Genomic DNA, 25,726 nt, shown 5'->3' with positions numbered 1-25,726 from the left:
ACTGGAGTCAGCCTGGCTTTAATCAAGCCCCACTAATAGCCTGGAACTGGAGAACCACAGTTAATTATCCCCTGTATCATTTCCACACCACAACCATTGCTGTAATTCCTGATAATGTTTCAGAGTCTGCTCCAGAGGAAACTGGGAAACTCCCAAGGAAACTGGGAAAAAGCTCCTGGGGAACACCAGAGGCAAACAGAGCAGGCAGGATGGAGGGCAGGTTTCCAAAAGCTGGGAAAGGATTTTAAGGTGTCAGAAGGCATTGAAGGCAAGAGAGATGGGGCACCTTCTCTGGAGGTACCAACAAAGTGGCCTCGGAGCCTCAGGAGCTTCTGACTCCTCTAATTGTCTCCATCTCCCTCCATGAGCAACCACAGAAACACCAGAACAAAATCCAGCTGCTGAACTCACCTTTCCTTAGTCCTCAAACCCATAAATTCAGCACCTGGGTCATAAATCACATCAAGCAGCTCACCTGAGATGAGGTTTAACCAGGGCAGGTTTGAAGCCACTGGAAGCTTGGTGAGATGTTTCTCAGAGATAAAGGAGTTGTGGGATTGAAAATGAGCTCCCCAAGCCTTGGAGGTTCTTCAGGGACACAGAACTAGGAGGACTCCTCTCCTGGCATGCACAGAAATCATCCCTCACTGTCCCTGTCCCAAACAAAGTCACCTCTCACTGTCCCAAACAAAGTCACCCCTCACTGTCCCTCCTTGGCACAAACAAAGTCACCCCTCACTGTCCCTTCCTGGCACAAACAAAGTCACCCCTCACTGTCCCTTCCTGGCACAAACAGTCACCCCTCAATGTCCCTCCCTGGCACAAACAGTCACCCCTCACTGTCCCTCCCTGGCACAAACAAAGTCACCCCTCACTGTCCCAAACAGTCATCCCTCACTGTCCCTCCCTGGCACAAAGTCACCCCTCACTGTCCCAAATAAGTCACCCCTCACTGTCCCTCCCCTGGCACAGTCACCCCTCACTGTCCCTCCTTGGCACAAACAAAGTCACCCCTCACTGTCCCTCCCTGGTACAAACCAAAGTCACCCCTCACTGTCCCAAACAAAAGTCACCCCTCCCTGGTACAAACAGTCACCTCTCCTGGCATGGAGGGGCCAGAGAGAAGCCCAATTTTATTTTTATTACTTGTGTCAAACTCTCACCTACCAAAGCCCAGCAAAAATCCTTCCCTGGGAGGGTGGGCAGGCCCTGGCACAGGGTGCCCCTGGATCCCTGGGAGTGTCCCAGGCCAGGCTGGACAGGGCTTGGAGCATCCTGGGACAGTGGGAGGTGTCCCTGCCATGGCTGGGGTGGCACTGGGTGGGCTCTGAGCTCCCTCCACCCCACCCCACCCCACCCTGTTTGCTCTGCCACCCTCAGTGCCAGCCAGGAGCTCCTCAGATGCCCAGAGCTGACTCCCTCTGACCTAAAGAACAATTTCTTAGAAACAGGATGGCTCAGCTGGTTAAAACTTGGTTGTAACAATGCCAAGGTCATGGGTTCAATCCCCTCTGTGGGCCATTGACTTGAGAGTTGGACTCGATGGTCCTTGTGGGTCCTTCCAGCTCAGAATAGTCTGTGAGTCTGTGAATGGGTTGGGAGGAACCTTAAAGCTCATCCAGTACCACCTCCTGCCATGGACAGGGACACCTCAGTTGGTTAAAACTTGGCTGTAACAATGCCAAGGTCATGGGTTCAATCCCCTCTGTGGGCCATTGACTTGAGAGTTGGACTCGATGGTCCTTGTGGGTCCTTCCAGCTCAGAATAGTCTGTGAGTCTGTGACTCTACCCCCAAATTAATTCCTGCACTTGGAGGAATGAACCCCTCCAGTGGGCTCTGGAAAGTCTGAGTTTCCCCTGGCTTTGAGCAGCCATGGGTGAATCACCCCAGCTGGGATTTTTAGGAGAGCCAAAGGGCAGCAGACACCCAAAGCCAGAGGGATTTGTGCAACCAAGGCCTTTGAAAAAAACAGCCTGAAACCTTTTGGCTCCATCTGTGCAGCCAGAAAGGGAGGATAATAATCCCTCTTACATCATGGGGAGGCTGCTCTGGACATTAATGAGATAATGCTCAGAAAGCACTTGGAAGGTGCAAAGTGCCACGTTGGGCTGAGCCCTCCCATTCTATCTGAAGTGAAATCTCAGAGTTTCAAGCCCAGAACAAAAGCCCATCCATATTTTAGAGCAGCACCCTCTAAAAACATTGGGGAAACGAGTTAATTTACAGAAAGGGGGGGGGGGGGGGAAAGGGAGGAAGAAAGGCCTGACTGAAAGAGCTCTAAATAAAATTTAGCCCACCTATAATTTAATAATAGTCCAAGTGATTTTTTTTTAATTTGTAAAAACAATTTACTGCTGGGCCCAGCCCCTGAATGCCAAGTTTTCAACCCACAGAGAGGTGTGTTTTTTTTTTTTAATGGCTGAGTTATAAACCCTTAAAAAATGCTGACAGCCCCTTTAGTGGAGCAGCACCAGCAAGTGCCCCATAATGAACTTTTAAATGACTTGAGATAATATCTGCAAAGCCAAGCCTGAAATATATTCCTGGGTTTGAGCCACTGCCAAGGCAAACACAACACATCATAAGTCATCCCCCTGGCTCTGAGAAGTGGAGACACTGCAGAGAAACCCCAAACATGGGGGGGGGTCTCTCATGGCCAAGCTTTCTCTGCTGGTTGGATGTTGCAGGGATGGGGTGGAGGGAGTTGAGTGTCTCAGGAGAAGAAAAGAGTGTGGATTTCCACAGCCCAAGCCCTGATGTTAAATAGGAGCCTGCCCAGCACAATAAATCCTTCCAATATCCCCCCACTTGCAAGTGGAGCTCAGGTGGCTTTCAAAATAAAAGCTGCCCGAGGAATGTTAATCTGCTGTGGGCCCTCATGGTCCCTCTCTCTTCAATTCCCACATCTCAGGAGGCTTTGCTGGCCACAGGGAGACCAGTCCTGATCCCACACCGTGGGGAGGGAGGATTAGACCCTGAAAGGGCCATTTTATGAGATGAGGTGTTGGTTCATTTATCCCTTTGCTTTTTACCCTTTTGATCTTGCAGAATATTCCAGGAAAAGCTGAAATTCAAGGCTAGAGCAGCTTCAGTGCAGGTGCAGCACAGGTTGGAGCTCCTGCCATTACAGGTGGGTGACAACCACCTCTGTGGGAAGGAGCATCTCCAGACCTTCCCTCCAGCAAACCAGCAGCTGTGGGGACACCATTCCCACGTGCTGGACTGCAGGACTTGCTTAATTCTGGATTTGGGAACTCAAACCAGGCAGAACCCTGGGATGGTTTGGGTTGGGAGGGACCTCAAAGCCCATCCCATCCCACCCCCTGCCAAGGACAGGGTCACCTCCCACTGTCCCAGGTTGCTCCAAGCCCCATCCAACCTGGCCTTGAATTATCCCTGTGAACCAAAAGCTTTTTTTTTTTAGATGCTGGAGGGGTTTGCTGGTTGTTCCCCATGTTCCATCAGCTGGAATTTGGAGGTCAGAAGGAACCAGGAGGATTTCTGGTGGAACATGGTCATGAGCAGGGCACAAACTTCTCTGCTGGAAAAATAATTAACCATTGATTGATTGATTGATCTGCCCAAGACAACTCCTGCTCTGCGGTTCTGATCACTTGATCCTTGTTATTAAAAGGGGCAAAAGGAAAACTCCCAGCTGGAATTCCACTTATTCCAAAAGAATAAAAGCAGAGGAAGGAGATACTGAACTTCATCCGTGGTTTGGTGACCCATATGCAGATCAGAATTACAGAAGGAACCATGTGGAGATATTCCATGTCCACTGTCTTGGGACACTGGGAAACCTTTCCCTGCCTTTGCTGGCCCAGCTGAGTTTCAAATAAATTCAGGACTCCTTTTGGGCTCCCTCTTCTCAAACCCCATCCAGAGGCTTCAGAGCCACCCAGGACAACTCAAGGAACCCAAAGAGGTTGCCCAAGGCTTGATGGTTCTGCAGATTCTCTTATTCTTGGGATTTTCAGAATTCATTGCTCTTTTCTAATAATCAGCAGCTCAGAGATGGCCCAAACTTCCAAAAAATGAGGTGGAATCTGGATCCCCCCACCCTCCATGGCCACGTGGACTCTTCATGTGCATCTGAGAGGTGGCACCTGCCCCTCCTTTCCTGGACTCTGAGCTTTCAGGGCAAGATGTCCCAGACACTGATCTGGAGAGGGGAAATGAAGCTTTTCTTTCCTCAGGAACCACTTTTACAGCCCACCTGAGAAGCTTCTCAACTTCATCCCCCCCAGAAAGTGATTTGGAGCAGGTAAACAAATGTCCAGATCCAGCTCTAAAAACCCAACTACTGAAAACCACGGAGGGATTTTGGTGTCCCTTCAGAAGTAAAAAAAAAACCCCAGCACTGAAGGAAAAGGTCTTTGCCTCAAGATTAATGGTGTGGAGTCCAAGCCAAGCTGTTATTTCTGACATTTTGACACAGCATCACTTTGGGATCTGGTTCTTATTAGCCCTTTCTGAGCCTTTTAAAAGGGCCTGTTTTATTCTTCAACAAAAAAAAATGTCAGGAAATTTGGACCAGAAAGGTACAATAAAACACCTCCCTTGACCCTCTGATCTATCAATCTTTCAAATAAACTCAGACAGCTGGATGAGCCAGGAAAAGATTATTATGATAATCAATATTCAGGTTATAGGGGAAAAAAAAAATCCAACCCAAGCAAAGCATTTTGTGAAAGGTCTTTGCCACGAATGCCCCAAAGTTGCTCAGAGTTTCTTTCTGGGTTTGTGTCCCGTGACCCTCAAATTTCACACCCTCAATTATTTATAAAGCAGACACTGAAGGAACACAAATTCTCCACCAAAGCCCACGCTCTGCTGGGGGAAAAGCAAACAAAGGGAGCTAATGGAGTGTGGCTAAAAAAATGGGCAAACGAAGCAGCAGGAAATTTACTGCCCCACTGGCAAGGGGACCCCCCAGGTGGAACCAGGAGGTGGAACCAGGAGGTGGAACCAGGAGGTGGAACCAGGAGCTGATCCACCCAACATCCCCCTGATGGAACCAGGAGGTGGAACCAGGAGGTGGAACCAGGAGCTGATCCACCCAACACCCCCCCAGATGGAACCAGGAGGTGGAACCAGGAGCTGATCCACCCAATATCCCCTGATGGAACCAGGAGGTGGAACCAGGAGGTGGAACCAGGAGGTGGAACCAGGAACTGATCCACCCAACACCCCCCCAGATGGAATCAGGAGGTGGAACCAGGAGCTGATCCACCCAATATCCCCTGATGGAACCAGGAGGTGGAACCAGGAGCTGATCCACCCAACATCCCCCTGATGGAACCAGGAGGTGGAACCAGGAGGTGGAACCAGGAGCCTGATCCACCAAACACCCCCCCAATGGAACCAGGAGGTGGAACCAGGAGCCTGAGCCACCCAACACCCCCTGATGGAACCAGGAGGTGGAACCAGGAGCCTGATCCACCCAACACCCCCTGATGGAACCAGAAACCACCCAACACCCCCCAATGAAATCAGGAGATGGAACCAGGAGCTGATCCACCCAACACCCCCTGATGGAACCAGAAACCACCCAACACCCCCCAATGAAATCAGGAGATGGAACCAGGAGCTGATCCACCCAACACCCCCCCAGATGGAACCAGGAGGTGGAACCAGGAGCTGATCCACCCAACATCCCCTGATGGAACCAGGAGGTGGAACCAGGAGGTGGAATCAGGAGCTGATCCACCCAACACCCCCCCAGATGGAACCAGGAGGTGGAACCAGGAGCTGATCCACCCAACTCCCCCCTGATGGAACCAGAAACCACCCAACACCTCCCAATGGAACCAGGAGATGGAACCAGGAGCTGATCCACCCAACACCCTCCAGATGGAACCAGGAGGTGGAACCAGGAGTCTGATCCACCCAACACCCCCTGATGGAACCAGGAGCTGATCCACCCAACACCCCCTGATGGAACCAGGAGCTGATCCACCCAACACCCCCTGATGGAACCAGGAGTCTGATCCACCCAACACCACCTGATGGAACCAGGAGCCTGATCCACCCAACACCCCCTGATGGAACCAGGAGCTGATCCACCCAACAGAACCCACATAACAGCAATGGAAAAAGGGAAATGGTGCCCGAATGGCAAAGCTGGAATTCCTCCCCTTTCACCACATGGCTCAGATTCCAGCCAGTGATTCCAAAGGAGACTCTGGAAATCTCCAAAGGGTTGGGGCCAGGCCCCACCTGCTTTTCTCCACGTTTGGTTTGGTTTCTGTCGTTTGAGGTGTGGTTTGCCTGAGAGTCCAACTGTCCCTGGGAGATCACAAAGAGTTGCCCTCTCAGAACTCAGGTCATTTCCCTGGATATTAAGGATAAATCCCAGCCTGTCCTCAAACTCCTGAGTGCTTTGGGGTGCATTTTGTGAAATCCAAGCTCTGCAGGGAATGTTTGTCTCCCCTGGAGCACCACAGGACTGGCAAGTGCCCAGGGCAAGGACTGTGCCACATGGAGGGGCTGGAGCTCAAATCCCAGGCTTGGCATCAGGGATGTCTGGGAATGGAAATGGTTCCCAAGCCCTGAACTATTCCCAAGTTTTATCCTTGTCTGCCAAAGCTGCCAGGACACAAAAGGAGAAGGAAAACAGGAGAGAATCTGCAAAACCCCAGACTGAGGGTTCTCCTTGAAAGCTGAAGGAGCAAGTGAAGATCCAGGAGCAGGAGGAGGTCCCAGCACTCCAGCCCAGTGTCCTCTGCTCCAGGACACATCCCTGGGCATGGCCATGGTGGAACCAGCCCCAGGGAGGCTGCAGGGGGGAGTGGGGGCCCAGGGGAATGACTCCAGTGTTCTGCTGGGGCTGCATCCCACTCACAGCTCCAAGAAAAGGAGATTGCAAAGCTGCCTCCTCCTTGGCAAAGGCTCCAACATCATCTCAGCCCAAGGATGGAGAGACCCCAAACAACTCAGATCTCAGTAAAGAGCCTCTCACTCCAATCCAGGCCTGTTTCTTTGTGTCTGACAGAGGGAAAGGCTCCCCTTCCATAACCACTTTTGTGGAAGGAGCTGAAGGAAAAGAAGAAGCTGAAAGGAAAGAAGAGCTGAAGGTAAATTGGGAGCTGCAGCCTGAGAGAATCCCAAGCAGCAACCTGGGGCTGAGAGGCTTCACATTGATGCCCAAAAAGGAAATATGATGCCCAAAAAGGCAGAACAAACTGTTTAGAGGCAAAGTTTTAGTCAATAAACAGTTTGTTCTGCCTTTTTGGGCATCAACATCCTGCCACTGGCCCCTGAAATGGGTCTTTTCCTGCCACCTTTTCTCCTTGAAGTTTCACCTCTTTTTCCTGCTCTAATTCAATATTTACTGGCCGGTGTTTTCCTTGCTCTTTCTCCCTCGTGCCATTCCCTCTGCACCCCACAGAGGTCTCACAGCGGGAAAGGAGAGAGAAACGCTCCCAGCTAAATCCCCCCTGTCTTAAAAAGTGATTATTTTTTTACTTCTCGGGGCCCAGTTTGTTTGTTTTTCTACGGTTTTGGTGAGAAACCACCTCCTCCCTCCCATCAATCGCCGCTTTCAACAGCTCTTCACGGGTGGCTGCGTCTCTTTTAAATTCATTTCCTGCTAAAAAGAATAAACAGGCAACTGTTTAATGCTGTCGATTGGGCTTATTTAATAGAAACTGAAACCTGAATAGGGCTCAGTTGCAGGATAATCAGTGCGGGGCTCACCCAGAGAGGGGAAAGCACCAGATTAAGTCATTATTTCCAAATGCAGAACGTGATTGCCAAGGCTCTGGAGCTGCTCCTGCTTCCCAAAGGCACGGGAGGATGTGGTGGGGATGGTCCTTTCCAAGAGGCAGGAGGTCCCCTTGGAGCCACTCAGGGCTTTGAACTGGGGAAACCTGACTGGGAACCGCTTTGAAGTGGTGAATTTTTAACAGGTTTTCAAAGGGGTTTTCCTGCGTGGCCTCCTTGGTGGGAGCAGCAAAGAGGAGGGGATGGGATGGGATGGGATGGGATGGGATGGGATGGGATGGGATGGGATGGGATGGGATGGGATGGGATGGGATGGGATGGATGGTGGTGCCTTGGGCTGCTTTCCTCAAAAGGAATTAGTTCAGTTGGTTAAAACTTGGTTGGAACAACACCAAGGTCATGGGTTCAATCCCCTGTGACTTAAGAGTTGGACTCGATGATCCTTGTGGGTCCCTTCCAAGGGAATAGTCTGGGATTCTGTTGGCCAAAGCAATGGGCACTGAGGGCACCAGCATAGCTCACCTTCTCCTCCTTCCTTCCCACAGGACAGTCCCTGTTCCCCCTCAGGACCAGAGCTCTGTGCCCCAAGATGCTGGAGGAGAACCCACCCCTCTGACTGAGCTTCTGAATCCCACCTGGAAAGGCTCTCCAGGTGTGTGAGCTGAGAGCAGACCCAGCAAGGGGCTGGGAATTCCCAGGAATGCAGCAACCAGCCCAGCCCCTGGAGATCTCTGCATTCCAGGGGGATCATGGAATCATAGAATGGATTGGGGTGGAAAAGACCTCTGAGATCATCAAATCCAACCCTTGATCCAACCCCACTGTGATCACCAGCCCAGGGCACTCAGTGCCCTGGGCTGGTGATCACAGTGGGGTTGGATCAAGACATGGTTGGATCAAGATGTGGTGGATTCTCCCTCAGTGCCACATCCATAGAATCATAGAATGGATTGGGTTGGAAAAGACCTCCGAGATCATCAAGTCCAACCCTTGGTCCAGCTCCAGTCCCTTTACCAGATCATGGCACTCAGTGCCACGGCCAAGCTCACTTTAAAAACTTCCAATTTGGTTTTTTTTCCAGAAGCCTCTAAGCCCATTTGACCCGTTTGTGACAGTGTGGAGAGCTCAGAACAGGTGCCATGGAAGCAACGTGGCAAATGGTCCCATTCCTACTGGGCTCAGCTGGCAGAGGAATGGCAGCTCTGCTTTGACTGGCCAAAGGTTTCCCTTGGATCTGAAAATTCTGATTTTTGAGTTTGTGGCCTTAACTTGCATTTTCTAAACCATTCAATTATTTTCCACTTTTCAAAAAACCAAAGGAAGCTGCAAAACACTGGAAAAGGGGAGATTGGTGGGATATTGGGAAGGAATTCCTGGCTGGGAGGGTGGGCAGGGCCTGGCACAGGTTGGGCAGAGAAGCTGTGGCTGCCCCATCCCTGGGAGAGTCCAGGGCCAGGTTGGAGCAACCTGAGACAGTGGGAGGTGCCCACAGCAGGGGTGGCACTGGATGGGCTTTGAGGTTCCTCCAACCCAAACCACTCCATGATCCTGGCTGGGAGAACCATCACCTTCCCTTCTCCCCAGCTTTGGGATGTTCCCTGAGCACAGCCTGGACCTGGATGGGTCCCTGCAGTGGGAAAAGGCATCCAGTCACTCAACACCTTCTTCCAGCATTTTGCTGTGACTTGGGAATTCTCTGCTCAATGACTACCAGCTTTTCTCCCTGTCCCACCAGAAACCACCAGCCCTTTGACTTGTGTCTTCTCCACTGTGTCCTGGATCACCAGGAAGTCCTGCAGATGGGAAAGGACCCACCTCAAGTACTCACACCCACATATTCTCCTCATGCTTAAGCACAAAACCCCACATTTATGCACAAACACAAAGCATTATGAGCACATGTCCCAACAAACCATGAACAAAACACACCCCACCAGTGGGGAAAAGCATCTGTGGCAGAATTCCAGGTGGGGAAATTTCCAGCTGAAGAGGAAATGGTTGGCAAAGCTTGAAGCAAAAGGGAGGAGTGGCTGACACAAAGTGCACTGAAATGGTGCAGCAGAAGCATTTCCAAGAGCAGAGGGATTGAGGAGGAGCCACAGGGCCTGCAGGAATCCAAGGATTGGGCTGAAATAATTAGCAGTGCCTCGTTTAGAAAAGCAGCAATGAGAAATAATCCTCTTTTAACAAGAAATTCCATTGGCAGAGCTCAGAACTGCACACACACCACCTGCAAATAAACGTGTTTCCCCCTCTACTACTAAAGCCTCAAAACTCCACAACAAACAGAGGCAAAGGCACTGCCTGGTGGTTGGGAATTAACTGTGAGTTCAGATCCACCAGGAACAACGGGAAGCAGTTCACAAAGCAGCAGAACTCACACCTTCAAACAGTCGTGCCATGTGGAACATTTCACTGGTACAAGGAACGAGCAGAACAACCCCCAGAAACTCCAGAACCACAGGCCATAAAATGCCACAGGATCCCAAGGCAAAGGTTGACCTTAAACACCCCCCCCAACCCCTTTGCTGATTTGGTCAAGTCAAGGAGTGGGATTTTTAAATCTGATTTTTCTGCCCCTCTTACCTTTATCTAATTCACTGGAGATGTTCCATGAGGATGTGGGCATGAAATCTGCACCAACTGAGGAATTGGCTCCTGGAAGGGGAGAAGAGAAAAACCAAGAGATGCTGTTAAATATATGGATTCTTTACCATCAGGAATAAAGTGTTATCTATTAATATTTACAAGCCATTTTAATCCTGGAAACCCATGTGAACAAGGGCAGCTCATGCACTGAAGTTGTCAGGGGGTGGAAAGAGGCTCTGAAAGTGTCATTATTAATATTTACAGTATTTTGAACCCACAGGAACAAGGACAGTTGATGCACTGAAGTGATCAGGGCTCCTGGTGTGGAAACTCCTCATGGGCTGGGAAGGCTCAGCCCAACATCACTCAGTGCTGTGGAAACTCTTCCCTTTTCAACAAAAAGCTGAATGGGGATTTAAGTCTTTCCTTGTATTTTTGCCTAATTTTGAACAAAGTTCATGCACTGAAGTTGTGAAGGTGTGAAAAGAGTTTCAGAAAGTGTCATCTATTAATATTTAGAATATTTTGAACCCTGCAGACCCACAAGAACAAGGACAGTTCATGCTCTGAAATTATCAGGGCTCCTGGTGTGGAAACTCCTCATGGGAAATGGGCTGGGAAGGTTCAGCCCAACATCACTCAGGGCTGTGGAAACTCTTCCCTTTTCAACAAAAAGCTGAATGGGGATTTAAGTCTTTCCTTGTATTTTTGCCTAATTTTAACAAGCAAACAGCAAGTTGGAGGGAGGATGGTGCTCTCCAGGCCATGGGGAAACACCTCCCTGTATCCCAACATGGTGATTCCATCCATGTGGAATGAGGGCTCTGGGAACTGTGGCTGGAGCCACATCCCAGTGGGCTCCAGGGATTAAAACCCACACACAAGAGTGGTGGCAATAAGGGATGTGCACACACATCCCATGGCATGGAAAAGCCATGGAAAAGAGTGTCCTGCTCCCTGTGTCCACCTGGATACCTGATCTCCAGGAGGAGGAGCGTGATGCTGGATTGGGAGAGGGAATGGGAATTAAAGCCAGGCAGAGGTCAGTGTGGCAGTCCTGGAAATGCCCCTCCAAATGCCCACCCTGCAGCCCAACCCTGCCCTGTGCCTGGATCCTCCTCAGTGCTGGGCATCTCGCCCATCCCAGAGGGCAGAGCTGGGAGCCCAGAGGAGAACAGGAATGTCCTGAAGTTCATCCCTTCACTTTGACACCACCCCTTCACTTATTCCCAGGTTCCCATCCCAAAAAGTGGCAGCACAAGGATGTGCCAAGATGTTCTGCCTTTGTCTGCCCCACTGGCCACCTCCTGTGTCATTAAAATGCCACCACCAGTGCAAACACAACACACTCAGACACAGCCACCACCCACCCTTCTCACAGAGAGCCCACCTGGCACTGCCCATTCACCCCCTGCCAAGCCCCTGCCCTGGAAACACCCAGTCTGGGGGCACCAGAACTCACCTCCTGACACAGCCCAGGAATCCCCTGCTGGGGCAGCTCCTGGGGTGGGGCAGTGGCACAGCAGGGACACCCCTTCACACAGAGACTCACAGAATCCCAGACTGTTCCCTTGGAAGGACCCACAAGGATCATTGAGTCCAACTCTTCAGTCAATGGCCCACAGAGGGGATTGAACCCATGACCTTGGTGTTGTTACAACCAAGTTTGAACCAGCTGAGCTGATCTCAGGGTCACCCTGAGGTTTTGGCCCAATGGGTCCAGCCCTCCTCTCTACAGAACCATTTAGGCTGGAAAAGACCTCCCAAGGTCCTGGAGTCCAACCTGTGCCTGAGCACCCTGCAGGTTGAAGGGACCTTCCCTGTGCCAGCCCCACCAGTGAGTGGCCCATGGTGGGACCAAACCCCCAGCCCTGGGGTAATTAGCACCATGCTCAAACCAGCTCAGCTAATCATTGTTCTTTACTTCTAATTAACAGCTGAGCTTCTCATCAACCCCCCCCCAAGGCCTTTACACCTGCAGGGTTTGAGGAAAACAAAAGGGATCCTGGGCCATGTCACCCTGGTGGTGACCAGGACCATCCAGGATGCTGAGGGTGATGGGTCTGCTCTGAGGCTGAAGCTGAGAGGGAGGAGGTGACCAAGAACCCAACACTGAGCAGGGCTTGGCTGGTGCCAGGCTGGTCCCCAAGGTCTGGATGTTCAGTCTCCTGTGTCTCTGCTGTGTCCTGATGTTTCCATCTCTCCCACCATGACAAATCTCAGAGACAGGGGGGACCTGAGGAGCTGCTGTGCCTGCTCAGACCAAGCTGGTTCACCCCTCATGCCACAAGGCACTGCCCAAACCCACAGGGGATGGGTCACACTATTCCCACCATTCCCATTCCCCTCTGGCACCTGCCAGTGTATTTTCTGTAGGTGTTTTTGTTCACCTGGAACTATTTTGGCATTAAGAGCCCACCAAAGAACTGCATTCTGCCAACAGGTGACAGACACCCAAACCAAACCAAACCAAACCAAACCAAACCAAACCAAACCAAACCAGAGCTGACAACACTGAGCACAGGAGAGATTTGGGGATTTAAAACTACATATGGGGATTTTCTTTGCAAACAGGACTGTGGATCTCACAGAGCAGACAGACATCCATCACCTCACCTTCAGGAGACACCACACCACAAACCCACACTGTGGAAAACCAAACTCTCACTATTTGTGAGAGTGTCATGGCCAGTCCTGCCTTGGGCACCTTCAGGGCTGGGCACTCCAAACCAACCTGACCACCCTTTCCAGGAGGAATTTCCTCCTGATGTCCCACCTGCCCTTCCTGGCACAGCCTGAGGCCGTTTCTTCTTCTTGCCCTGTCCATGCTGCAACTCAATTTTGCAGGAGAAGACTAAAAATTAAGCCTTAATCCTTAAAATTTCCCTCGTGTTCTGCTCCAACTTGAACTTTCCTGGGAAAAGAGTCAACCTGAGAAACCAGCCATGAGAACCATTATCCCGTTAAGGTTTGATTTATAGATGGAATCACTCCAGATGAACGACGACTCTCAACACCGGGAAGATAATGATCTGTTCAGAGCTCTCTGACTATTAAGAAACATCGAGTTTAAGTTAATGAGGAGTCCCAACAGACAATTAGAGGCCAAGTCAAGTGTGCTCAAACACACTCCCCGCAGAGAGGTTGGGTAAGAGCCGCTTTTATTGCCCCCTTGCACAAGGGAGGAGTGACTTTCACACGTCAGGCCTTGTAAAACCTTCGTGGTTAAATAAACCTCCAGCAGGTTCACAAAAAGCTGCCCGGGATTGTTTCGACATGAACCAAACTGGGAGCCAAAGATGGAAGGAGGAAGATGATGAGATGATACCGAGCCCAGAAATCAATGGATGCTTTAAAGGGGAATAAATCCGATGTGGAGAAACGAAGGAAGCAGAGAGGAACATCCCAGGTCTGGCAGAACTCGACTCTTCAAGGGCAAGTCCAGTTAAAACAAGCAAGTAAAAGATTTGAAGTGTTTTCTTAATGGCCATGGAATTATAGAATCTTCAAATCATAGAATCGGAAAATCAGAAAATCAAAGAATCAGAAAATCATAGAAGCAGAAAATCATAGAATCAGAAAATCATAGAAGCAGAAAATCATAGAATCATAGAATAATAAAATCATAGATTCATAGGATAATAAAATCATAGAATAATAAAATCATAGAATCATAGGATAATAAAATCATAGAAACAGAAAATCGTAGAAGAATAAAACCATAGAATCAGAAAATCAGAAAATCAAAGAATCATAAAATCATAGAACAATAAAATCATAGAATAATAAAATAATAGAATCATAAAATCATAGAATCATAGAATCAGAAAGTCAAAGAATCATAAAATCATAGAATAATAAAATCATAGAATCAGAAAATCACAGAATCAGAAAATCAAAGAATCAGAAAATCACAGAAGAATAAAATCATAGGATCAGAAAATCATAGAAGAATAAAATCATAGAATAATAAAATCATAGAATCATAGAATAATAAAATCATAGAATCAGAAAATCATAGAATCATAAAATCATAGAATAATAAAATAATAGAATCATAAAATCATAGAATCAGAAAATCAGAAAGTCAAAGAATCATAAAATCATAGAATAATAAAATCATAGAATCATAAAATCATAGAATGATAAAATCATAGAATCATAAAATCATAGAATCAGAAAATCAGAAAATCAAAGAATCAGAAAATCACAGAATCATAGAATCATAAAATCATAGAATAAAATAGAATCATAAAATCATAGAATCAGAAAATCATAGAATCAGAAAATCAAAGAATCAGAAAATCACAGAATCAGAAAATCAAAGAAACAGAAAATCATAGAATAATAAAATCATAGAATCATAAAATCATAGAATCAGAAAATCAGAAAATCAAAGAATCATAAAATCACAGAATAATAAAATCATAGGATCAGAAAATCATAGGATCAGAAAATCATAGAATCATAGAATAATGAAATCATAGAATCAGTGGGTTGGAAGAGACCTCTGAGATCATCATCCTCTGTCTTACTTTGTATCACCCAATGGCTCATTCTCTACCTTAATTATATCCCAGAATGATACAGATCATCAGGAGGAATTAATTTTTTTCTCTGATACAAAAATGGCTGCGATTGCAACACACTCAGATCGGAGCTCAGCGCAGGATTCCCAAAACAGCAAAAAAAAGAGGAGGAGTTACAAGGCTGAGTAATGAGATAAAATCTCCAAAATCGGTGTTTAAACAACAAACAGTTTTCCATTGGAAAGTCTCTTTCAGAAAGTTTGTTATGCCAGGAAGGAATTTGCCTAAGGAAGCGATAAAAGCCCAATTTCCCGAGACATTAAGAACAAGATTGGGCAAGACATTCCTGCAGACACAAAGGGAATTATCCCACGCGTTGGGGAGGGCCAGGGCAGGACAACCCGACACGGGATTTGGACACAACTCCTTGGGCCAAACATCTCCCAGCAGCGGCTCTAATGGCAACACCAACACCCCCTCAAAGAGTAAAAACCTCCAAAAAACAGAGATCCTACTCGGGCAGAGGAAAATAGCAATGGTAGATAAAGTTCTACAGACTCAGAAATAAAAACTAATTATCCCGAGCGCCGAGGATTTTTTGCTTTTCTGCACATTCCAGCCCTGACGCTTCATCTTTCTGCCCGTCTGGTGCCTACCTGAGGGATTCCTTCCAGGATCTTCCCACAGATCTGCCTCCAGGCTGTTCTCCTTCTATCCCTCCCTCATCTTCCTTTCCTTGTCACTGATTCTTTAGGACCTCCCCAAGATATTTATCCCCGTGGTGAAACCACCAACCCACCCGGGAGCTGTTGAAGGACATCCCCATGTACTTTCTGCAGACTGGAATGGACACAACCCCACCGGACTCATTTCCTTGGGTGTCTCGAAGCTGAAACGTCTCTAATCCCTTCTCAAACTCCGCTTGTGCCTTTGATGTGGGAAAGGATTGTCGCGACATCGGGATCTGTGCTTGTCGGGACGATGTGTCTGCACGGCAATTGTCGGGTTTCCAAAGGAGGTGGGAATTGGGAATGCTTCGGTCAGATGAATGAGGAAAAAGGGCAGAAAGGGGGGAAAAATTGAGAGCATTTCTGCTCTTTAAGGCAGAAATTTATTATAGAATCATAGAATGGATTGGGTTGGAAGAGACCTCTGAGATCATCAAGTCCAACCCTTGATCCAACCCCACTGTGATCACCAGCCCAGGGCACTCAGTGCCGTGGGCTGGTGATCACAGCGAGGTTGGATCAAGAAGTGGTGGATTCTCACTCAGTGCCACATCCATAGAATCACAATCATGGAATGGATTGAGTTGGAAGAGACCTCTGAGATCATCAAGTCCAACCCTGAGTCATCAGCCCTGGGCTGGTGATCACAGTGGGGTTGGATCAAGACATGGTGGATTCTCCCTCAGTGCCACATCCACAGAATCACAGAATGGATTGGGTTGGAAAAGACCTCCGAGATCATCAAGTCCAACCCTTGGTCCAACTCCAGTCCCTTTACCAGATCATGGCACTCAGTGCCACGGCCAAGCTCAGCTGAAAAACCTCCAGGGATGGGGAATCCACCCCCTCTCTGGGCAGCCCATTCCAATCCCTGAGCACTCTCTCTGCAAAGAATTTCCTTCTCATCTCCAACTTCAATTTCCCCTGGCAGAGCTTGAGCCCATCGTGCCCCCTTGTCCTGTTGCTGAGTGCCTGGGAGAAGAGACCAACCCCCACCTGGCCAGAACTTCCCTTCAGGCAGTTCCAGACAGTGCTGAGGTCACCTCTGAGCCTCCTCTTCTCTTTGTGTTTCTAAAAGCCTCCTGAGAAATGGCAACATCAACCCCTTTAGGACGATGCACCATCAGAAAGAATCCCTGATTTCAGGACAGGAAGCCCAGGGTGTTGCCACAGCTCTTCCCAAAGTTCTGCTCCATTCCATGAGGATCTCCAGCAGCTCTTGGCTCCAAGGTGGGGTTTGCTCTACAGGATCCCAGTAACCCCCACCCCAAAATGTGCTTGTTCTCAGACCCCCCGTTCCTCAGGTGTGTTCTGGGATATCGACATCACCAGAAAACGAGGTGGTTGCTCCATATGAGTAGCTGCAAACTCCCAAAATACCTTTAGATGTTCTGGCAGCACTTCAGTGACTGCACAAATCACTATTTTTAGTAACCTGCCCTTTGGCTCGGGTCGTATCCCTTAAAAACTGTTTTCTCCCTCGGGATCTCTCTGGGAAGAAGAGCTTCTTAAGAGTCCTTTTTTATATGTTAATACCTTAATCCTAAATTTCTAATTACTGAGCTCCAACTCCTCTCGAGTGCAGCTATTAATTACAGCTTCTCATTAACGTTCGCAGGGACTTGTGGTGGAATCTCCGTGCACTTCACCTTGCCCTAAATTGGGTCGTTAACAGTTCCACTTGGGAAGAGCCAAACACCACCCTGGAGCAAGTCGGGGCTTTAATGAGAGGGCAAGGAATGGCCAGTTGGAGCAAAGCCAACAGCTCTGAGCTCACAGTCGAGCCTTTGTGCTCCTGGACTGCAGAAATGTGGCCACAAAGGCACTTGGAGCAGCTGAAATGCTGCAGGAACCAGCGCTCAGGTGGACCTGGTGGAAGGCACGACCTCACAGGATTCTTGGAGAATTCTTTGTGCTCTGCCCAGTGTGACACTCAGGGGATGTGGGAGGAAGACACTGGAGGAACAATTTGTTTTCTTGCCCACTGAGTCAGGTTTTGTTGGACATGGAGGTGGGCAGAGTTGGTGGAATTTTGTAGTTCCAAGCCTGGCAGGAAGCAGAGCATGGACACCTGCACAGGGTGGGCAGTGGCATCAGAGAGCCAAACCCCACATCTCTCCAAACCCACCTGAAATGATACTGGATTTAGTTCTGGGCTCTGAGCTGTTTTCTGGGCACCTCAGACTGGTTTGGGAAGGCAGGAGGGGAAGTGCAAGTGGGAAGCACCCAAAGGAAACTGCAAAGAAGCAGCAAGAAATTCCTGGATGGGACCAGAGTGGGGCAAAGGATGTGCCAAGAGACAGAGGAGTCACAACAACCCATCGTCATGTCAAGATGTGGAGAAGAAGGAGGATGTCCTGGGCACTGTTCTGTGAAGACATTTCAACACCAGGAATGGTGAGGAAAGGTCCAAGGGGGAGTGGAAGGCAACACTCCCTCTGCTCTGCCCACTGCCCACGGGGCACAGGGCTCTGTTTCACCAAAAATCCCCCAAAATCTTGATGCCACCAAAGGAGTTTCTGACTGAAGGAAGGAGACAACGTGTGCTCAGCTGCAATTCTTATCTCCTGGGGGTTGCTGCAGTTTTGGGAGGAGAGTTTCTGCCTCAGAGATACAAACACTGAACTACCAAGCCTAAAAATTCCATCAGTGATGGGAGAAAAGTATTTGAAACCCTGATTTTTTTTTTTTTTATTCTGCCAATTTCCTTCTCATATTCATGATTCTGGTCCCAAATCTCAACCTGACACCTGCTTAGTTTAAATTAAAATCCTGAAGTCACCAAACTCCTCACTCTGTGGCATTAAAAGTCTAAAAACTTTCCACTATTTAACACATGGATGTTCCAGGAGTGTTTGAACTTCATCCAACCTCGCTGAGATCCTTGGAAAATGCACCATCAGGGAAGGATTTTGGAGGCTGGCTCAGGTTTGTCCATGTCTTTAATCCTCCTCAAACCCAGCACTGCCAGGTTTTCCTACCCCAGTTTCCAGCCTGAATTTCTCTGACAGAAGTCAGGAGGGTTAGGTGGGATATTGGGATGAAATCCTTCCCTGGGAGGGTGGGCAGGCCCTGGCACAGGTTGGGCAGAGAAGCTGTGGCTGCTCCATCCCTGGGAGTGTCCAAGGCCAGGTTGGAGCACCCTGGGACAGTGGGAGGTGACCCTGGATGGAAGTGGATGAGTTTTAATGTCCCTTCCAACCCAAAGCAGTCCATGATTTTATTACTTTTTGTGGGTTCCCTGATCTGATAATGCCATTTTATCTGCTGAGCTCAGTCCAGCTCTCAGCAGCCAAACACAGAGAGCAGCCACAGAAAACCTCCTGGCAAGGCAAGAGCCAAAGGATTGAGTTTGTGTCTCTCCCAGCATGGGATCTCTCTCAGAGCCAGGATTCCTCTGGAACAGGAACAACTCAGCCTGGAGGGACTGGGAAGTTCAGGTCAGTCCTGAGCTTGTGAATGGGGCAAATCCCACCATTCTCACATTGATAATCAGGGAATTCCAAACTGGTGTGGGTTGGAAGGGACCTCAAAGCCCATCCAGTGCCATGGGCAGGGACACCTCTCACTGTCCCAGGTTGCTCCAACCTGGCCTGGGACACTCCCAGGGATGAGGAGGCCACAATCTGTCATAAATAATCTCAATTTATGACAAAGGCAGGATAGAAACAACAGAAGACGTGGCTAAAGCAGGACTGGATTCCACACAGAGGTATGTCCTGGTTGTGACCCTCCTCCAACTGCTCCTGCCACCTCAGGGCCATTGGGATGGTCCAAAGAACACCCTCTCAAAGCAAACTCAGCCAAACCATCAGTATCAATCCTGCCCAATTGTCATTTCTCACCACATTCCTCAGCCACTCAGGTCCTGTTTGCAGGGCAGGTGGGAATTCCCAGGGCAGGTGGTTCCCTCCAAACCACAGGGCAAGGGGTGCCCTGGGATTTTGGTTTCCTGGCTCAGAGCTCTGCATTTGGTGTGCCCACAAACACACTCAAACACACCCCCCAGGGGCACACAGGGCCAGGGTTTGGATGGGAAACCAAATCCTGGTACAAACACCCCCCAGGTGCACACAGGGCAAGGGGTTTTGGATGGCAAACCAAATCCTGCTCACAAACACCCCCCAGGGGCACACAGGGCAAGGGGTTTGGATGGCAAACCAAATCCTGCTCCCCCAGGGGCACACAGGGCCAGAGTTTGGGTTGGCAAAGCAAATCCTGCTCACAAACACCCCCCAGGGGCACACAGGGCCAGGGGTTTGGATGGGAAACCAAATCCTGGTACAAACACACAAACACACCCCAGGGGCACACAGGGCAAAGAGTTTGGGTTGGGAGAGCAAACTCTGGTACAAACACCCCCCAGGGGCACACAGGGCCAGGGTTTGGGCTGGCAAGCCAAATCCTGGTCACAAACAACCCCCAGGGACACACAGGGCCAGGGTTTGGGTTGGCAAAGCAAATCCTGCTCACAAACACCCCCCAGGGGCACACAGGGCCAGAGTTTGGTCTGGCAAACCCAATCCTGCTCACAAACACCCCCCCAGGGGCACACAGGGCAAGGGGTTTGGATGGCAAACCAAATCCTGCTCCCCCAGGGACACACAGGGCCAAGGGGTTGGGTTGGCAAAGCAAATCCTGCTCACAAACACCCCCAAGGGGCACACAGGGCCAAGGTCTGAGCTGGCAAACTGAATCCTGCTCCCCCAGGGGCACACAGGGCAAGGAGTTTGGGCTGGCAAACCAAATCCTGCTCACAAACACCCCCCAGGGGCACACAGGGCCAGGGTTTGGGTTGGGAGAGCAAACTCTGGTACAAACACCCCCCAGGGGCACACAGGGCAAGGGGTTTGGATGGCAAACCAAATCCTGCTCACAAACACCCCCCAGGGGCACACAGGGCCAGGGTTTGGGTTGGGAGAGCAAACTCTGGTACAAACACCCCCCAGGGGCACACAGGGCAAGAGGTTTGGATGGCAAACCAAATCCTGCTCCCCCAGGGACACACAGGGCCAAGGGTTTGGGTTAGCAAAGCAAATCCTGCTCACAAACACCCCCAAGGGGTACACAGGGCCAAGGTCTGAGCTGGCAAACCGAATCCTGCCCCCCCAGGGGCACACAGGGCCAGGATTTGGGCTGGCAAACCCAATCCTGCTCACAAACACCACCCAGGGGCACACAGGGCCAGGGGTTTGGATTGGGAGAGCAAATTCTGGTACAAACACCCCCCAGGGGCACACAGGGCAAGGGGTTGGGTTGGCAAAGCAAATCCTGCTCACAAACACCCCCCAGGGGTACACAGGGCCAGGATTTGGGCTGGCAAACCCAATCCTGCTCACAAACACCCCCCAGGGGCACACAGGGCCAAGGGTTTGGGTTGGCAAAGCAAATCCTGGTACAAACACCCCCCAGGGGCACACAGGGCAAGGGGTTTGGATGGCAAAGCAAATCCTGGTACAAACACCCCCCAGGGGCAGCCACAGCCCAACCACCTCAGCTGGGGGAAGGCTCAGTGTCCCTGAGCAGCATTTCTTGGGGCCACAAGGCCAATAAACTGCATTTCAACTGCATGGCTGGTGCAGACAAAGAGACAGTTGTACCATCACAGCTTTGTTGCTTCTCCTTCAAGCTCAAATCAGTAACAACAAGGAGTTATTGCCCCAAACTTTACCCACTTCTACCTCCAAAGACACTTTTAGCCTGGAGTTTCAGTCCCCTGTACTGCCACTTCCAAAGCAATAAATGCAACTGGTGCTTGTTGTTTGGGATGAGCAGAACTTCTGTTTTACCCCCTCCAGGAAGGGATTAATTATTAAACATATTTGTGCATCTGTGGGAAGGTTTATACTAATCCATTGTTATCCTAATTATTGTACTAATCCAAAGCTGAGCACAGGGATAGAAATGAGGAGCAGTTTGTGTTGCACTGGGGGGTGAATCCAAGAGAGTGAGCCAGAAATAAGTGACATTGGGTGACAAAAGTCTCAGAAAAGAAAGTCTCAGAACTTGGTCTGTGCTCCAAGTGGGTAAACACAAGTCTTGGAGCTCTCAGCATGTTTATGGAAAGCAGGGCAGGTGGGGTTACACTGCCAAGAAATAAATAAATACAAAGACACTTCAGGACATTTGGGAGTCACATGAGAAAAGAGGGGTGGAATTTACTTTTCAGGACACGGGAGTCAGCAGAGAAGAAAGGAGTGGAATTTACTTTTCGGGACATTTGGGAGTCAGAAGAGTGGGGTGGAAGTTGCTTTTCAGGACACTTGGGAGTCAGAAGAGAAAAGAGGGGTGGAATTTGCTTTTCAGGACACTTGGGAGTCAGCAGAGAAAAGAGGGGTGGAATATTCTGGGTTGAGAACAGTCCCAGCAGTGCCAAGTGTCAGTGGGGATGGGAAGAGCCACAGGAGAAAGGGCAGGACATTCCCCACCCCGAGTGCTTCCACACGGAGCAAACCCCCACACACACAGCAGGAGAAAAGAGCAATTCTTGATTTGAGCAGGAATTTCTCCTTGCCAATTAACCCTTAACAACAGATTAATACCTGTATGTCTGAGATCAAACAGAGGAATGTGCTGAAACTTTAACTCTTCCAATCACCACTTGATGATGCCACTCCTTTATTGTCTGAACCAAGAGCTGAACAGGGGAAAGCCCAGGGAAAACACTGTGGTTTTTCAAGAGGCACTTGGTGGTGTTGCTGCTTCCCCCGAAGCTGCTGCTGAATTAGGAAATGCTGAGCACTCCTGAGAGCTGCTCAAGTGGAGCACGAGAGCCTTCCAAAGCCATCAGCTCCCAAGTGCTCGGCAGCTTTGCCAGCAAGGAAAAAAAAAATAAAGAGAGCCAAGGAAAAGCCAAGAAAGGGGCAGAAATGTCTGCGAGGTCCTGCAAAGCCTCCCCTGCTGACAGGCTGCAGCCCTTTCATCTGCACACAAACTGCAGCCACTTCAGCAGGCTCTGGGCTGTAATTAAAGCCAGGGTTTATTTACACAACTCAGCAGAGGGGCAAAGAAAGCTCTGCAGGCACCACAGGCACCTCCTGAGGCTGGTGGGACTGAAGAGACACCAAACAGAGACACAAAATAAAGGCAGCACTTCCTGAGCTGAGGGGCAGCTCCATCTCTGCCCTGTGAGACCAGGGACAGCACCCAGGGAAGGGCTGGAGCTGTGCCAGGGCAGGGACAGGGCACAGGGAATACCTGGAGCTGTGCCAGGGCAGGGACAGCACACAGGGAATGGCTGGAGCTGTGCCAGGGCAGGGACAGCACCCAGGGAATGGCTGGAGCTGTGCCAGGGCAGGGACAGGGCACAGGGAATATCTGGAGCTGTGCCAGGGCAGGGACAGGGCACAGGGAATGGCTGGAGCTGTGCCAGGGCAGGGACAGCACCCAGGGAATGGCTGAAGCTGTGCCAGGGCAGGGACAGGGCACAGGGAATGGCTGGAGCTGTGCCAGGGCAGGGACAGCACCCAGGGAATGGCTGGAGCTGTGCCAGGGCAGGGAAAGGGCACAGGGAATGGCTGGAGCTGTGTCAGGGCAGGGACAGCACCCAGGGAATGGCTGGAGCTGTGCCAGGGCAGGGAAAGGGCACAGGGAATGGCTGGAGCTGTGCCAGGACAGGGACAGGGCACAGGGAATATCTGGAGCTGTGCCAGGGCAGGGACAGGGCACAGGGAATGGCTGGAGCTGTGCCAGGACAGGGTCAGGTGGGATCTCAGGGAAAGGTCCTTCCCCCAGAGGGTGGTGGGCACTGCCCAGGCTCCCCAGGGCAGTGGGCACAGCCCCAAGGCTGCCAGAGCTCCAGGAGGGTTTGGATGATGCTCTGGGGTACAGGGAGTGACTCCTGGGGATGGACCTGGATGATCCCTGTGGATCCCTTTGGCCACCCCAACCCCTGCAGCGCTCCAGGCTGGGCACAGAGTGGCTGGAGAGCAGCCAGGCAGAGGGACCTGGGGGGACTGAGGGACAGGAAGCTCAACAGGAGCCACCAGTGTGCCCAGGTGGCCAAGAAGGCCAATGGGATCCTGGCCTGGATCCAAACTAGCGTGGCCAGCAGGGCCAGGGCAGTGACCCTTCCCCTGGACTCTGCCTTGGGGAGGCCACACCTTGAGTGTTGTGTTCAGTTCTGGGCCCCTCAGCTCAGGAAGGACATTGAGGGGCTGGAGCGGGGCCAGAGAAGAGCAACGAGGCTGGAGAAGGGACTGGATGTGGCACTGAGTGTCCTCTGAAACACCTCCAGGGACAGAGAATCCACCATGTCTTGATCCAACCCCACTGTGATCACCAGCCCAGGGCACTCCGTGTTGGATCAAGGGTTGGACTTGATGATCTCAGAGGTCTCTTCCAACCCAACTGAGAAGGGCAACGAGGCTGGAGAAGGGACTGGAGCACAAGCCCTGTGGGGAGAGGCTGAGGGAGCTGGGGGTGTTCAGCCTGGAGAAGAGGAGGCTCAGAGGTGACCTCAGCACTGTCTGGAACTCCCTGAAGGGAAGTTCTGGCCAGGTGGGGGTTGGTCTCTTCTCCCAGGCACTCAGCAATAGGACAAGGGGGCACGATGGGCTCAAGCTCTGCCAGGGGAAATTGAAGCTGGAGATCAGGAAGAAATTCTTTGCAGAGAGAGTGCTCAGGGATTGGAATGGGCTGCCCAGAGAGGGGGTGGATTCCCCATCCCTGGAGGTTTTTAACCTGAGCTTGGCCATGGCACTGAGTGCCATGATCTGGTAAAGGGACTGGAGTTGGCCCAAGGGTTGGACTCGATGATCTCGGAGGTCTTTTCCAACCCGCACTGAGTGAGAATCCACCACATCTTGATCCAACCCCACTGTGATCACCAGCCCAGGGCACGGAGTGGGGTTGGATCAAGGGTTGGACTTGATGAACTCAGAGGTCTCTTCCAACCCAACAGAGAAGAGCAACGAGGCTGGAGAAGGGACTGGATGTGGCACTGAGTGTCCTCTGAAACACCTCCAGGGACAGAGAATCCACCATGTCTTGATCCAACCCTACTGTGATCACCAGCCTGAGTGAGAATCCACATCTTGATCCAACCCCACTGTGATCACCAGCCCAGGGCACTGAGTGCCCTGGGCTGGTGATCACAGTGGGGTTGGATCAAGGGTTGGACTTGATGATCTCTGAGGTCTCTTCCAACCCAATCCATTCTATCATTCTGTGGATCCTTCCAGCTCATCCCATCCTGGGATTCTGTACCCAGGAATTACTGGGAATACAACAGGAATTATGGTGAGAATGAGAAGGCAAAGCCTTTTCTCAGCCCAGAGAACACGAGGAGTTGTTGGTCCTTCCAGCTGGAACAGCAGAATCTGTTCCTTAAGCAATTAAATCACTGATTTTCTGTTGTCTTGGCTGAGGGTGCAGGGAAAGTGCTCAACATCTGTGGGGCAGGAGGGGAAAAAATCCCAAATTCCAGTGGGAAGGGACGGCTAAAAATGCATCTGAATTAATAAACTATTAAAGAAAAATTATTAAAAACCAGCATGAAAGGCAAAGGGGGGAAATTGAAATGAAAGGTATAGAAATAGATAGAAATGGAATTTATAGAGAGAGAAATGGAATTTATAGAGAGAGAAATGGAATTAAGGAGGGGGAAATTGAAATTAAAAGATATAGGAATATAGAGAGAAATAGAATATATAGAGAGAAAAATAGAAGTAAAAAGGGGGAAAATTGAAATTAAAGATATAGAAATTGAGAGATAGAAATAAATATACATAGAGAAAAATAGAAGTAAAAAGGGGGGAAATTGAAATTAAAGACAGAGAAATATAGAGAGAAATAGAATATAGAAATAGAATTAAGAAGGGGGAAATTGAAATTAAAGATATAGAAATATGGGAATGGAAATAAAATATATATAGAATATATAGAGAGAAATAGAACTAAGATATAGAAATAGAGAGAGAAATACAATATATGTATAGAGGGAAATAGAACTAAGAAGGGGGAAATTGAAATTAAATATACAGAAATACAGAGATAGAAATGGAATATATATAGAGAGAAATAGAATTAAGAAGGGGGAAATTGAAATTAAAGATATAGAAATATGGGAATGGAAATAAAATATATATAGAATATAAAGAAAGAGAAATAGACCTAAGAAGGGGGGAAATTGGAATTAAATATAGAGAAA

At 49.8% G+C, this 25,726-nt stretch overlaps 1 protein-coding gene across 1 annotated transcript in view; it reads right to left on the bottom strand.

The window, feature by feature from the left end:
* Nucleotides 1-25,726, bottom strand: part of ROR1 (receptor tyrosine kinase like orphan receptor 1) — a 154,832-nt gene that overhangs the window by 37,892 nt on the left and 91,214 nt on the right. The window contains exon 2 of the mRNA XM_071565119.1: nt 10,317-10,388. Coding sequence (XP_071421220.1) covers nt 10,317-10,388 — 72 coding nt within the window. The remainder of the gene's footprint in view (nt 1-10,316; nt 10,389-25,726) is intronic.

The sequence above is a fragment of the Pithys albifrons genome, chromosome 10 (genome assembly GCF_047495875.1).
Source record: "Pithys albifrons albifrons isolate INPA30051 chromosome 10, PitAlb_v1, whole genome shotgun sequence".
In the NCBI taxonomy this organism is placed as follows: domain Eukaryota; kingdom Metazoa; phylum Chordata; class Aves; order Passeriformes; family Thamnophilidae; genus Pithys; species Pithys albifrons.
Note: the sequence above shows the minus strand (reverse complement) of the source record. Positions and strands in the feature narration are given on the sequence as shown.